This window comes from Dermacentor variabilis, chromosome 7, assembly GCF_050947875.1.
Source record: "Dermacentor variabilis isolate Ectoservices chromosome 7, ASM5094787v1, whole genome shotgun sequence".
Lineage (NCBI taxonomy): Eukaryota > Metazoa > Arthropoda > Arachnida > Ixodida > Ixodidae > Dermacentor > Dermacentor variabilis.
This window is the reverse complement of record NC_134574.1, coordinates 100,906,299-100,922,622: the sequence shown is the minus strand read 5'-3', so window position 1 is coordinate 100,922,622 and position 16,324 is coordinate 100,906,299. Positions and strand designations below refer to the sequence as shown.

Here is a 16,324-nt window from a genome sequence, read left to right as displayed (position 1 = left end):
GTGCTTGCCTGTCCGCACATGAAGTAGTGTTAATTTAGTTAGTAAGCAGATGTTTCCTGCAGTTTATGCAGCTTATAAAACTAACATTACTTCGTATAGCTGTGTAACAATCCGCCTTTTTCATGTTCCTGTGCTGCCCTCTGCCGTACGCCAGTGGGAACGTTTTGGAAGAGTGCAGGGGCTTTTGCCGGTTGATTTGTGCACCTGCGTCCATGTTGAGTGTGCCTTGGTTGCGAGTTCCATGAATCGCGACTAATTATTAATGCTTTCTCCATGGTAGCATGTGGTTCATGGAAATCATGTAGCATTCACTGACTACTGGGTGATCAGGTCCCAGTGCGCTGTTGTACTACCAGTGTGGCCGATAAAGGTATGCTGAGTTCCGTCTGCTGATGCGGCTTCCTTGGAGTTTGTTGTCGCTGATGTCAGCTCTTGTACACCACTGTTTGTATTCCTTTTACATGATAATTACACATTTCACAAGTTCAAGAAGTCTACGAAAGCAACCTTCCGCGTCGTACTTGCAGAAGCGGTGCATTTGTTTACATCGACCTCTGCAGCCACAAATTGTTGTTGGCTTCGGATATTGTGGAAACGATGCCTCAGTGATATGGAAAAATGTCAAAATGTTGCAAAACATACATATCTGCGCATATGAGCCGCACTGTTCCACCCTGAGGCAAGTCAATATGAGCGACCCAGCCAGATAGCAGCAACTGTTATCCAGATACATATATTATGCGATGCTATTCTTATTCTCGCTTTTCTTTAACTTCATCATAATTAGTTTGCGTTAATGCATAATGTATGCGTTAAGAGACAAAGCCGGCAATATCATTACTAATATGGATGAGATAGTTCAAGTGGCTGAGGAGTTCTATAGAGATTTATACAGTACCAGTGGCACCCACGACGATAATGGAAGAGAAAATAGTCTAGAGGAATTCGAAATCCCGAAGGTAACGCCGGAGGAAGTAAAGAAAGCCTTAGGAGATATGCAAAGGGGGAAGGCAGCTGGGGAGGATCAGGTAACAGCAGATTTGTTGAAGGATGGTGGACAGATTGTTCTAGAGAAACTGGCCACCCTGTATACGCAATGCCTCATGACCTCGAGCGTACCGGAATCTTGGAAGAACGCTAACATAATCCTAATCCATAAGAAAGGGGACGCCAAAGACTTGAAAAATTATAGACCGATCAGCTTACTGTCCGTTGCCTACAAAGTATTTACTAAGGTAATCGCAAATAGAATCAGGAACACCTTAGACTTCTGTCAACCAAAGGACCAGGCAGGATTCCGTAAAGGCTACTCAACAATAGACCATATTCACACTGTCAATCAAGTGATAGAGAAATGTGCAGAATATAACCAACCCTTATATATAGCTTTCATTGATTACGAGAAAGCGTTCGATTCAGTCGAAACCTCAGCAGTCATGGAGGCATTACGGAATCAGGGTGTAGATGAGCCATATGTAAACATACTGGAAGATATCTATAGCGGCTCCACAGCCACCGTAGTCCTCCACAAAGAAAGTAACAAAATCCCTATAAAGAAAGGCGTCAGACAGGGAGATACGATATCTCCAATGCTATTCACAGCATGTTTACAGGAGGTATTCAGAGGCCTGGAGTGGGAAGAATTGGGGATAAAAGTTGATGGAGAATACCTTAGCAACTTGCGATTCGCTGATGATATTGCCTTGCTTAGTAACTCAGGAGACCAATTGCAATGCATGCTCACTGACCTGGAGAGGCAAAGCAGAAGGGTGGGTCTGAAAATTAATTTGCAGAAAACTAAAGTATTGTTTAACAGTCTCGGAAGAGAACAGCAGTTTACGATAGGTAGCAAAACACTGGAAGTGGTAAGGGAATACATCTACTTAGGGCAGGTAGTGACCCCGGATCCGGATCATGAGACTGAAATAATCAGAAGAATAAGAATGGGCTGGAGTGCGTTTGGCAGGCATTCCCAAATCATGAACAGCAGGTTGCCGTTATCCCTCAAGAGAAAAGTATATAATAGCTGTGTCTTACCAGTACTCACCTACGGGGCAGAAACCTGGAGGCTTACGAAAAGGGTTCTACTCAAATTGAGGACGACACAACGAGCTATGGAAAGAAGAATGATAGGTGTAACGTTAAGGGATAAGAAAAGAGCAGATTGGGTGAGGGAACAAACGCGAGTTAATGACATCTTAGTTGAAATCAAGAAAAAGAAATGGGCGTGGGCAGGACATGTAATGAGGAGGGAAGATAACCGATGGTCATTAAGGGTTACGGACTGGATCCCAAGGGAAGGGAAGCGTAGCAGGGGGCGGCAGAAAGTCAGATGGGCGGATGAGATTAAGAAGTTTGCAGGGACGGCATGGCCACAATTAGTACATAACCGGGGTTGTTGGAGAAGTATGGGAGAGGCCTTTGCCCTGCAGTGGGCGTAACCAGGCTGATGATGATGATGAATTAGTTTGCGCGTGGCATAAAGTATTATTAGAGAAAGCTGTGCTCAGAATAAGCGCTCACTTATAGGTCACATAGTTATCTAGCGAAAATGCGGATGCCATCGCTGACACCGTTGGTAACTGAGCGAGTTTGTGCTGCGGTACCGAATTCGCTGTCTCTTCTTTCCCTTTTAAGGCAGAGGTAAGCAGTTCTTTGGAATTAAGACGTGTGTCACCATAACAACACGTACAGACCCAACCATCTAGCGAATGCGACCAGCAGCCTTCGGGAACAGCCGTGATGTACATACAGATGTTGGCACAGCGCTGTGTCGCTGCTTGCTGCTTTTTGCGAGCTATCCGTCTGAAGTGAGCAGTAATTGATATCTAATCGCTATATTGCCACAACTGGAGTAAAAGAGCAGTTTCCTTCGTCGTAACTGCTTATTCTTAAGTTCAGGTCCATCGGTAGCAGGTGCACGAATTAAACGGCGCCAGGCATAACACAACCTTCGCTAAACAGGATCAACATTGGCTCAAACTTCATGTGCATGGCTTGAGGACTGGAGCTTCGGAATTTCAACTTCGAAGGCATGTTTTGACTCAAGGCACTGCGGCTATCGCGTTGTCGGTTTGACAGCCGATCGTGTGGCGTTCGGTCAAGCGATCGTGGTCAGCAGGCTGATTTTGTTGGTGCCATCGACAAGAAAGCCTGTTGCACTACAACAACTCGCTCCCGTCGGGCCCATCGTTGTCGGCCTATTAGCATAAAATGGTCCCAGCGACGCACTGTGCTGAATAGTTGGTGTTAGCATCTGGTTGGTCTTGTATGGACCCAGTGATACCGCGCCTTAAACAAGTATCTGAAATCAGGCACGCACTGCCACCACCAGCAAGAGAGGATCGACGCTGCAAGAAGGCTTCGTCAGCAACATGATGTTTTTAAAGTGTCGCCCAAGTGTAATGCAGGGGCTTATCGATAAATTTGCTAGCCATCACTGTAAGGCGGAAATTACTTGGTTCACGGTACAGTCCCGACGAAGCCCTGACCGCTTTCCTTTTTGAAGAGGAGTTGAAGCCAGCACGTTTTCAGCACTGCACCGACGTATAGCTATATACGAGCGGAGTTCCAACGCGGTACATGGCATGAGTCTTTGCTACATTGCACGTCTGTGCGAATTTATTTTCGGAGAACTTTGCCCCGTTATCAGGCCGTGCGGCCACTCACGGCCTGATAACGGTGCAAAGTTCTAAAATGTTTTGCGACTAATCCGCTAGGGCATGGCGTGACGGCGTATGCGCCGTCACACCATGAAAGCAGATTTGCTGCTGCAATCAATGCTTCACACGTCGGGCAAAACTGACTTTTTGCTTTATTACCACAGTGAACAATACAAGCCCAGCAAACAGAACATTTGGGGCCCCAGCCTCTATGAAGCAGGTTTGCATTAAACCACAATCTACGTATACACTATCGTGCAAATGACTCTTGGCACGCACATTTTTAGAGCTTACCCTGAGCACATCCCTTCTTATGGTTACGTATGCACTTTAATAATGAAGATTTACCTTTAGATGCAGTATGCAAGTATCATCAAACTTGAAATATAACATACTGATAAGTAACCCTACTTTTAGATCACAGTGACTTTTTCGGTCACTTAGCTGTTGCTGATTTCACAAGCTTCAGTAACTTTTCTGTGTAAACCTGCTCGAAGCAATTACCCCTCTTCCACCCTTTGATCATCAGAAGACTTCCAAAGAAGGCTTGGAGACCAACATGCAATATTTTCGTGAGCAGACGCGAGCAAAATGGGACCAGAGCACGCATTGAGTGAGGAGCATTGAGCTACATAGGAGTGAGCATGGTATGGAGGGGAAGAAAGGTTCATTTGTAAGTTATAACAGATTCCCAGATGCATGCAGAATCTGCCAATTATTTTTGGTCTGTGTCACCATAGAAATGCGGCTGCCGCAGCTGGTGATCCGACCTGCAATCCAATTCTAAGCAGCATAACTGCAGGGCCACTGAGCTACAACAGAGGGTACAGCACAGCTTCAACACAATTAGTGTTTCATCGGGTGAGGAGGAAAGGCTGGCAACCAGAGTAGGTCGAGCATTTCCTCCTTTTTAGCTTGCGTGAGCCAGCGTAGCGCTGCTTGAATATGTTGCTATCATATGGTGCGGAAGGATTTGGAGACGTTTTAGCTCATACTGTGAAAGAGGTGAAGTCAGCTCGTACAAGGATGTCGGGGAACTACTGTGTAGTCTTTGGCTGCAGGAATAATTACAGAAAGCATAAGCTTTTGGCTGTGCAAACATGCAACGTGTATAATCAGTCATGGTGTGGGGTTGTGAACTACTTTTGCTAATTGGGTTTGCATTCGACGAAGGGCAGCGGCGTCTGCAGATTACCGGCCTGAACTGGGAAAAAAAGTTAAACCCTTGGCGCTTGGCACGAGATCTTTAATATGAGTGCTCATGCGTGGCCAACACAATGCCACCCTGAAAACTCTAAGTGCCAATTATGAGGACACTTGCATCAGCCAGCAGTAAAATTATCAGAAATTTCACATTTACTATGCTGTGTCAAGTTGTGCCACCTATGAAGCCAATGGTGTGGCTCAAGCACGGTGATCACAGCAGCTGGTAAAACCACATAGATACATAGGCTTTGTGCTTTAGCGCCTACCTTTTTGTCCTGCAAAACAGTAATGTCAAATGTGCATAGCATAAAAAAAAAAATATAAGTGATGAGCTTTTGTGAGGAACGCTATTTCTATAAAACGGATGGGTGCATCGGAGAGGACGAGCTAAACAAAACTGAGCATAAAAATCTGTTTTCATCGCCCTGCGGCTTGTACAGCATGATGTTATCAATCCAAATTATTTTATTCAAGCACAAGAACTGCACCTAACATATAAATAAGTCGCACAATGTATCTGGAAATAACCGTTCAACCACTTGTTGAAGTAAACTGCAGAACAGCACCCAACTGTTGCAATCGTGTATGTTTCTTGAACTACTCATTGCTGCTAAACCACAGCCTAGGTGAACTACAAGGGCGAATGTTGCAATAAGAGCACACACATTCGTGAAACGAATGCCTGTAAATACCATGTCAACCGCGCTCCAAGGTCGATTGTAGGTTAGAACATGCATGCACATCTCGCATTGAGTGCACTGGCCACCTCACCAGCAGCAGAAATTCCGGCCATGTTGAGTTCAACAACTTGAGAATGTCTCCCAGAATCTTTTCCAGCATAGACGTCATCACGTAACACGTAAGCAGAGCATGCCAGCCCGAAAACAGCTACCAGCAACTGTTGCTGAGTGTATGGCTAACATAAAACACTGAGCCCAAGCCCAAGCCAGCATGGCAGTGTAATCAAACAACTCGCAAAAGTTGCCTCTGCATACGCAATATGACAGTGCACTGGATAAAATGGCCTATGTGGGGCTTGCCCAATTTGCATATCACAATGAGCAGTAACCACCTGGACCTGCACAGTGACTTACCTGTGAACACTGCCACCCAAGGCATACTGCCAACCTGGCGAGATCAAGAATCAGGAGACTTTTTATTCGCGCCAACGAGGAGGGGTGTGTGGGCGGGGGGGTGGGGTGGGGGTTCGTTCAAACTTTCAGGCAGTGTTCTCCTTTTGCAGGGACTTTGCAGTAGCAGACTTTGCTGACTTTCCAAAATTTGTCAGAGTGGCTTTGCTCAAAAACATGGTCCAGACAGAAGGCCCTTCACTAGCAGCAGGTGTTGGAGGGTTGTGTCCCACATCGATGAGCGGAATTCAGTCCTAGTTTCTCACACCGTGCTAAAAATACTCTCACGCTCTGCGTAGCGATGCGGTATCACGGATAAATCCACCATCACTTTAGCAACTAGGTGAAACATGTTTTCCATCAGTGTTTTTCATTTTTCCAACCACAGACCACTGCACATCCCACCTTTCTTCATTCAGAGTGCCCTCTGGAAGACTGTACGCCTGTAGTGTGGCAAACTCAGCTTTGAGAACAAGAAACAAAGACTCTAGAGCGATGCCTGTGAAATAAATTTCGGGTTGGCCACCTTCGCATTCTTCAGAATTGCGTCCACATCCATAACGCTTCGCCTCGTCGCATTTCAGAAACATTTTCCGTAGAAGGGGCTCAATGTGGTTGCTCACACTAAGGGGTAGGTTGTGGTAGACGAGGGATCCCGTAAACAGGCACTCCACACGTATGACACTGTCATCACAGTTGTTCCGGAGAAAGTTCACTATGTTGTCTTGCTGCTCAGCAGTGCGAACATAGCTTTGACGCTTCGCCATGGAAACGTGCAGTTTCAAGTCGCCTTTGCCACTGTGAGACATGCTGACGTTGCATCCATACGTTGTACAAAATGCCAAATGTTCTCCTTTTCTTGATGTCAAACATCACGAAAATTCAGAAGTATAAGATCGCAAAAACTTCTGCAAATGCCTTTTCTTCGGCTTTGATAGTGCCATGGCATCAAGCACACGAGGATTCTAACTTTCACGGTGCACCGCACACACACGGCCTAGCCAACACAAATCATACACACAAGCAGTAGCAACAATGCACCATGGAGGAAGGCATGCATAAAATGCAAGAGCTACTTGGTTCTGGCTTTGGTCGGCTTACTAGGCACCGTAGTCGGCTGCTTAGTCGATGATACCGATGGTGCTAGTGCAGCCATTGTTGGTGATTCTGATGATTACGATGTGGCTGTAGATTCCACGGTGCCGGTTTCGCAAAAACCATTATTGCACCAACAGAGACCCCTTTTCAGGAGATATAAGACAGTGATCGTACAATCGGAAAGTTCAGTAAAAGATCGGGAGTTTCCCGGGCGAATCGGGAGGGTTAGCAGGTATGCAAAGGTGCCTGGTCATATAGAGCAGGTTTCCAAAAACGTTCCCGATTCCGAGTCATGCCTAACCGAAAAACTTACCCGAGTCACAGTGACCTTTGAATGGAGATAACTAAACAAAGGCCACCACATGTCGCTAGACGCGCAAATGTTTTAATTTTTGGCGAAAAATTTCGGAGATAGCCGCCACCTCTGGAGAACCGTCGTATATTTTGCACACAAAGAAAGCAGGCAGCTGTAAGTTGTCAGAGAGAGAGAAGTCACAAGCTGACACCTGCAAACAAGAAGGGTGGGAAAAGAAAATGGCGAAGGCACTTACCCTGTCCCCAAGACTGCCTGTCATTTCGGTCGTGATATGCAGGTGGCGCTACTTGACTGTAAGGGCCCATAGACGCCACTGCATGCCTGCACAGCAAGGGAAGTCACTTAAGGTTTGCATCTCTGTGCAGAACAAGTAAACAATACGTACACCAGATAAAAAAATCCTTCACAAATCTAAGCCAATGTGTTCCAACTGATACACGACAGACAGTGAAGCTGTATAAGAGAGTTCTCACACCCTTAAGTACAAGGGATCTCTTTGCAGGCTGCTGTTAGTGACAGCTACCTCACAGGCTGTGTTGCATTACACCACTGTCAGCTCTCCCTGCCGTAACTGCAAAAGCTCCTAGCTGACCTACAGCCAACTAACAGACCTCCTCGCTGACCTCCAGCTAGTCATTGCTTCCGCCAAAGGTTGGCGTGCCACAGGCTAGCTTTCGCTCCAAGAAAACGGCTGTGAAATTCCCCTAAAAGGCCCCGCACCAGGCCCCATAGCAAATTTCGATTACATGCTGGCAGTTATGAGCCCTTTAGGTAGTGTTCTACCAGAAACATTTTTCGAACTGATTTATTAGTAGCAGAGATAGAAATATCTGAAGAGTCGCAAACCCATGATTTCAGGAGGCAGCTTAATTGTCACTATAGGCATTCTTTCTACTTGCCCCATCCAACTTCCACAAGCAAAATTTCTTCCCTGCGTTGTCCCATACCGGAGACAGAGACAGAGGAACAGAGGCATTTCATAAGCTTAATGCAAAAACAGCCATTTAAGCAACTGCCAGCATGGGGGAGAGCCAACATCAGCGATGTGCTATGCCACTTCAGCTGCATCAGTAATAAGTTACAGGGTTTTATGTGGCAAAACCACAATCTCATTATGAAACATGCCATTCTGAGCAATTGAGGATTGATTTTGCCCACCTGGGGTTCTTTTAAGTGCACCTAAATCTATGTAACACACGACCCTTTTTTCATTTCGCGCCTATCAAAATGCAGCCGCCAGGGCTGGGACCAAAGTTGCAATCTCGAGCTCAGTAGTGCAGCTCCATAGCAACTAAGCTAGCATCCAGGGTTCGCTTAGATCAGTCAATCAGACCACAATTTTCACAAATACGGTTCAGTGGCAATTGCCTCTGCAGGTACTGGAATTGGACGAATCGGACTACTGTCCAATTCCAGTACTGCCTTATGGCTGAATTCATCTCTTGTAGCCGACTACATGGGTGCTAGAGCTCTGTTGCCTTAAAGGGCCTCTCACCACACCCTGCTGGGAATTTCGGTCATGCACTATAGGCAGCGTAATAGCAGCGTAAATAATAGCAGCGTAAATAGACATAAAATTTTGAGGGACCACGATGGACACAATGCGAGAAGCTAAGCTACCCTCTCACTCACAAAGGCTCTCTTTAGTTATAGTGACCTGGGTCTGAAGGCAACAGTCCTCTCTTGCTTCTTCCATATGGGAGTGGAGGGTCCACCCTCCGTTTTCATTTTCTCCAAACTTTCCTTGCTGCGTGGTTCATTTCCAAACACAGTTTTGTGAACTTAGCATCACACGGGAACCCACCAAGCCGCGTTTACATGAATGCGACAGCAGTGCGCCGCATTTTTCCATGCATCACAGTAATTACTATGCGACAGCGTTTACATTTGGAACATTCCTCTTTGTACAAAACAAGTTGGAGCCTGTTTCCAGCGATTTGCATTAAGGCAGACAAGCACACAGCAAAGCTGCCGCTCTCCTATGTGATATGCCAGTGTTTATATGCACCGCACAAGATGGCTTACCCCGTCTTGAACTACCCTCCCCATCTTGAACTGCCCTCTTCTGAGTGCATCACCCCCATTTATATGAATGTGATGCACTAGAATCACGATGCGATGCGCCATGTGTCATATTCACGTAAAAATGCCACCCCAGTTCTGTGCTGTTGTAGGCTATTTGTGTGGTGCCCGCACCATGCGTGTGATGTTATCATGGTGGCGAGGATTATGGCTCCCGCAAGAAGGACATGCAAGCTTTTGAGATTGCAGTTGCTGCTAATTCGCAACGTACAACAGTGAGATAGTTCATAGACACAATCGTGAGCTTATGATCTCCATACCGTGCTAATCTGTTTGCAATGCGCAAATCTGGTCAGACACTCTTTAATCCTTTCCGTAATAAAGGAAATGATGAAAAGTGTGCTGAAATTCCCACAGATTTCCAGAGACATGGCACCATGACCACTATACTTGTCATCGTAACTAAACTGGTACAAATTCCAGTGATGACTACACTCGTCAGTAGTAAAAAAAAAAAAAAAATACACCTCCATGGGGAGTTTTAAAATAGTGCACCCTAGCATCTTTGCACACCCAAAGCCCCACACCCTGTTTGTGCTCTTCGAATACCTTTTTGTATTCTTTTGTAGGCCCAGCAGTACCCAATTTTGGGTCCGCAAAAACTAAAGCTCCCTATTAAGCACTTTAACATGCCCACAATCCCCAACTCACCCAATCATGCGGTGTCCAGAGTTGCCCAGAGATGCTATGTGTCGCCTTGGAGCCATACCAATTTGTGGGCGCCAGTTGCGGCTTTCCTCTTGAGAGAGGTCTCCTGGTTTAAGCACACGCTGTGGTTCTCTGTTTTTTCGAAATAAAAAGGATGCACAAACACGATACTCAGTCAAGAAGGGCTCCCACTGGGCTATGAAAGAAGAGCAGAGAGCTTATTACTTGCGTTCTACGCCCTCCGTTCTTCGGAGGAGGCTCAAAATATATGACCCTGTGTACAAGTGTTAAGGTCACGTTAGGCTATTGCAGTAGGTGGGAATTAATTAACCAGCAACTACACCACTTCACTTTCTAAGGAAGCTGCGCTGGCTCTAAGAAATTGAATAGGCTTTCCACATACAGTGCCTATTTTCACACTGATATGCAGCTGAATAAGTTTCTTTAGTCTACACTAAAGAAAAGTCATGCAAGTCTGGCAAAATGTTAACTGGCACAGCAATGCATTTCACCTCACACTTTGAGGATGCATCTTCCGTTTGTAATTGGTAAATCAGAGTTGGCCACTGATAATAAAACAAGTTAATTACGTTGCATTCTAACATGAAAGCAAAATGCGGTTAACTTTATCGAACTTTCCAACTAATGAACTCACTGGTGCTGCTTCCTTAACATGTTGCTGGTGCTCCTTAAGGAGAATGGTGCCCTCTCTGTGCAGATATCAGACTCAAAACAGGCAACAGTGCATGACTGAGCGTGGCCTCTGAGGACCATACTGAGTCAACAGAGAACGAAGCCAAAGAAAGCATAGGAGAAATGAACTGTGTTTTTTACTTGAAATGTGGAAATGAAGGGGAGAAAGGAAATGAAAGTGGAAGAAAAGACAACTTGTGGCCAATGGGAGTCAAACCTGCAACTTCCGCACGAAGCGTGTAATGTCCCACCAGTTGAGGTGCAGCGGTGGCCGTGCCCCCATCCCTCTTACTTAATATCTGTGTAGTATTTGCATTGATGAGGCTCTGGTAGCGTCAGCCAGCGCCACTTATGTAGAGACCCTCAGCCTCTATGGCTGTGAATGGAGCCGATTTCCTCTATGCTTTCATTCTTTATCAGTTGGCTTCCATGTGCTTGTCAGTAAAGAAAGAACAAGAAAAAAAAAAAGAAGGAAGAGGAAGAAACTTGACAGTCACTTTAGCGTACACCAAAGAGGGTGAAGGTGAAAGCCTGTGCACTGAAGAGACATTCATTAAATTATTTGACATTCTCATTCGAATGCGTTGTTTGCTTTCTTCTGCCAAGGGTCGCGGGTTCGATTGCCTTAATTCACTCTATAGTAATTACCAGACCATTAATTAACTTCGCCTTAACACCAAACGTTGTGGCTTCAACTTCCACATAAGCATGAGGGTTCAACTCCTACCAAAAGTCAGGGGCTTGAGTGCCCGAATTGACTCTGTCTGAATTAACTCTGCCTTTTCTTTTGGCATAATGAGTGGCGTCGGAGCCAGCTGTGGTAAACAACGAATGCGAGAGCAGTGGCACGAGCGTGCGTCTGCGCGAGGTGAGCTCGCATGATGTTTTGTACTGCATGCCGCATGTTTAAGACCATTGGGGGGTATGAACCCACTTAAAACTTCCGCCTCAAAAAAAAAAATTGCCTTTTGATTTTGCTTGCGGCATGCTATGGGTCATTTAGGTTGCAGGACTGTGGAATGTTTTCAGTTGCTGATACCAAGTCACTTCCCGGCCCAAAATAAACACACTGAAGATTGAAAGGGCAATTTATCAGTCTAGATTGACTCAATGTTTGCAATTAATGCCACAAAGATTCTCAAAATGTCACCTAGAGCCAAATATGGCACCCATGTTTATACAAGCTTTACGAGAGTGTCAATATATGAGCAGTTTGGCTTGTCTCAAGTGTGGCTCGGCCTAAAACATAGTGAGAGCTCACATGTAAACCTTTCTTGGAATAAGGTCTTTATAAAAAGTATCGGTTCCCCCGCAATGCATCTTCTAATAATGTTTACTCGCAAACAGCCAAAGAAGTAAACGAAGAAAAGAAAAACAGATGAAAGAAACCGACCCACAGTGTAGACGTTCTCATCTCACCTTCAAATTTAGCAGCTGACTAGGATGGTTCAGATTGATATAACTGCACAATCGAGCATGAGCTCTTACGTTTTAATAAAAGGTCCTCTTACATAATATTTCATGCATACAACAGCATCACAGAGCCAATTCTCCCTGAATAAACTGTGAGAAACTATGCTTAATGCCACTATATAGGAGGCTTGCAAAGCTGCCAATATTCTTCAATCACCCAAATGCAATCGGGGAAAAAGCAGAAGTCGTGGCCACTTACGTTGCTCCAGGAAGGCGCTTGGCTGGGAACACAAAGTCGTCAGCGTACTTGGGATCCCTGAAGCGGACGCTGTGTGATGCAAAAAAGAAGAAAAAGAAAGAGCGAGAGAGAGGACAAGTGAGTTTTAAAAGGAGAAACACACATATCAGAGAAAGAGCTTCATGATACATATATCGGTATAGGAGAGAAACCTACCAAACGACCATGTTGCCAGGGATATCATCCAAGCCTGGGATGACTGACCGCACATCACTGAAAAGCACAGCAGGATCACAGTCATTTCACCCAGGCAAGAGACTTCTATTTTACCGATTAATACAGTTGAAGAAAATATACATCCGTTTATGAGCGTCCATATTAATTACCGCCATTCCTATTTGTGCGTCCAGCAAAAATTCTGTACAATAGGCTCCCTCTATGATGAATACGAAAGGGGTCCTACAAATGTGTTTGCTTTCAGGAGACTTAGCTCTGAAAAGCAGCAACAAAATATATGTCCTTGTGCTCTTTCTACTATGACAGCAGCTAAATACTTAAAGCTGCATATACTGGGCCTGTCTCACCTTTGGCGCTACAGCGCTGTCGCTATGCCATCATTATCATGCTGCTGCCATCGCTCTCATTATCCTGTTGTCAACATGACACCCTACCTCGCCCTATGGTGAATAAAAAATGAGGCAAATCCAATACACATGTTGTAATCTATGCAAAGCGGTTCTCTCGCGCTAGCAAGCTATGCGACATGGCGCATGCACCCATTATCTTGGAGAGCTGTTTGGCACTGGCACGAGGGAAGTGTGCGCATGATTGCGGCCTATTTATTTATTTGTTTAGTACCCACAGGGCCAGAAAGGCGATACAGCGCAATAGTGCATTGGGTCGTTGAGTTGGGAGACAGGTTCAATCCTACCAGTGGATACAAAATTATTTTTATTTTCTATGTGTGAACTATCCGGTGAGACAGAAGTGCACGGGAGCCACAGTTACAAAGTCTGGGAAGGTCCATTAAGAAAGGTTCGCTTTCAAATTGCCCGCTATCGTCCCCACTAGGTACCAAACTCGGGCTCATGCACCAACTTTTGTGCTTTAGCGCAGTTTACAAGGGTGGTAATTTGTGCAAGTATCTGTGCCATACGGCTCCGACAGTGGCGGCACCTCTGCATGTATTTCTTAGACAAGAGAAGGCAGTATTGTAGCAGATGGAGACATAATTGTGTACACAACAAACGAAGTGCTTGAGAAGATGATGATGTCTGTTGTGACAAGCTGCTGCTGTCGCAATAAATGAGGTCGCACTAAAGAAAATTGGTGATGCCTGCCAATTTTTTCTATTACTGGCTATCTTGCCAGTAATAATAATCTAATAATAATCTTGCCTTTGTACAGGTGCATATGTGCTATAAAATGGGGAACCTGCCTGCTGCCAGCAATCAGTGTCCGGAAAACGGCAGACAGGAAGACGCTATGCCACATACATAGTTGTATGATTACTGCATAAATCCATTTATCTAGGAGTTATTTATTCTAATTTCAATGTTGTTATTGTTTTTGCAATTGCTTACGCTTTAGATAGCAGTATCTAAGAAGTTTCACCATTTCACCACATACCGCGACACTAATTTTGGATAAAATGGACTTTGAATATAACTAGGGATGTGCACATACTGAATAGTAGATTTCGGATTGAAATCGAATCAATAATGAAATATTAAACAGAACATCGAATATCAGAAAATGTAACACAAACATTTCTGCTTCCAAATTTGGTGCAAGAAACACAGTGCTGCACATGCTCAGGAGGCTAATTACATTACTTCACAAAAATCTAGCTAGTTATTAGTAACATAGGTACCTATGAATAGAGGTGCATAGTATGCTCTTACTCTTATTAAAGGAAACCCCAAATTAGTATGCCAGCAATAATAACAACTCAGTTCGTATACGATGGTCTAGAAAATATTTTTTTTATTATAAACGGAATTTCTGCCAGAGTTAAGCGCTTCTTTCTCTCTGAAGCTGATGAAATAGCGAAGTTGTGCTAAATACCAATGGGGTTTTCAGTTTAATAGCGGGCCATACTGTGCTTACAATGGCAATCTTCTATTGCTTAGAATGTACAGTGAATGACCGATTTTCCGGACATGCCCCATAATTCGGACGCCTTCACGGCACCACCATGTACCCACAGAGTCAGTAGTGTATAAGAACGTATGAAATTTCGGTCGTAAAAAAAAAAAAAAAACCTTCATCCAATTTTTTGGACTTTTTACTATGACTGCAGGTCAGGTCTGAAACGGCATTAATCGTGTCCACCATTGCCGCCATTTTTTATTATCTCGCCTTCTCTAACCGGAGCTCTCGCACGCAGATCCGCTGGCAGCCATATCCACCACCACGGACGGCAACGATAGGCCTAGGTACTTCGACGTTCACTACCAAGCGTCTTTCTGTTCAGTGCCGTGTTTTCCATTGAACCAATTCACTGCTGTTAGCAATGGCGCCTACTCTGCCTTTGTAATCCTCGTCAATGTCTTGGAAGCCCGGGAAGCATGATGCGTTGCACAACGCCAGTTTCCAAAAGTCACTTTCGCATCAATACAGCAGTGTTACGCAGTGAAGCATACGCGAAGTATTGCGGCGAAGCGTGCCAAGAGTGGGAAAGGGGCAACTGTCACTGTATGTATTCCTTAATTATGCATGCGTGTACCCACCGTCTCCTATCACAGTACGAGCACCGATACGCCTAATAAGTGTACTGGCAGGCATTCAGAGCTACTTCGGACGAGGGTGCGGCAATTTGACTTCTTGGGGGCAGTAAAAGACATGCATTCGTTTTTTCGGACGTTGACTGTATTGCTTTCCAGTTTTGTTCCAAAAAACAGAAAGGTCTTTTTTCCATCTTTAAGGCAGATGGATTGTGTGGGTTATCGTCACCTCATAATAAGGCCCATCTGTGAGACAGACAAAAGCAGGGAATGTGGATCCCGTCACTCGACAGCACTCCGCGTGGTCATCAGCACCGATCGCGTTAACCAAGGTTGGTGCCAACGGTAAAAAGTTCTCAAATCGGGAAGCCCATGGTTTTTCGTCCACAGCCGCAGGTCAGCGCTCTGTCACATAATATTCTCGAGCCCACCATGCAAATCCAAAGATCGTCTTGAGACAGGTCGCTCGAAGCTACGTAAAGAGACCGCTGTGTCCCTATGAACGGTGTCCGGAACAAGGGCCCACCGTACGGTACTTCACAAAGATGGCGGCCGTGAACATGCAACAGTCATCTCATGCACTCTATTTCATTTCCAAGGCGGCTTGTTCACTTACTGAGGGTAATGTGAACACTGTGAATAGATCTACTGATTTGGTAACCATAACTTTAGTCACCAACACCCATCGACGCAGTTCCTCTTAGGTCTAATAGTCTAGACCGTGTGGTAAATGGTGTGGCCGTGACGAAAAATCATTGCCGCCCGATGTGACAATGGGCTGCAAACTGTTGTGAAATCTCGTCGCTATATGTTCCTATGGGTGGCTCATCAGTGATCGGTCGTGAAATCATGCTATGAGTCAGATTGACAGCCACTGAAGCAGCATTGGGGTCCGCGGTCAACCGGCCGGCAAGTGCTGTGAGCATGCGTACCAATTTCGTGTGTTCTTGCATGTGGGTAGAGAACTCTTAAATGCACAAATCTGTGTGTGAACACTGCATTCACGTATTTGAAGTAATCAGGGTGTCTTCTCGTGGCTAATCAGACCAATCTTCGCATGTGCTCTCATGCTTTCCATATGCCCCTTCCCTCAGTACTCCACATCACATTAA

At 45.2% G+C, this 16,324-nt stretch overlaps 1 protein-coding gene across 1 annotated transcript in view; it reads right to left on the bottom strand.

The window, feature by feature from the left end:
* The window catches only part of Rat1 (5'-3' exoribonuclease 2 Rat1), a 129,047-nt gene that overhangs the window by 44,744 nt on the left and 67,979 nt on the right, over positions 1-16,324 (bottom strand). The window contains exons 27-30 of the mRNA XM_075698882.1: positions 12,703-12,759; positions 12,508-12,576; positions 10,146-10,274; positions 7,648-7,733 (exon numbers count right to left, since the gene is read on the bottom strand). Of these exons, the coding sequence (XP_075554997.1) occupies positions 7,648-7,733; positions 10,146-10,274; positions 12,508-12,576; positions 12,703-12,759 (341 nt within the window). The remainder of the gene's footprint in view (positions 1-7,647; positions 7,734-10,145; positions 10,275-12,507; positions 12,577-12,702; positions 12,760-16,324) is intronic.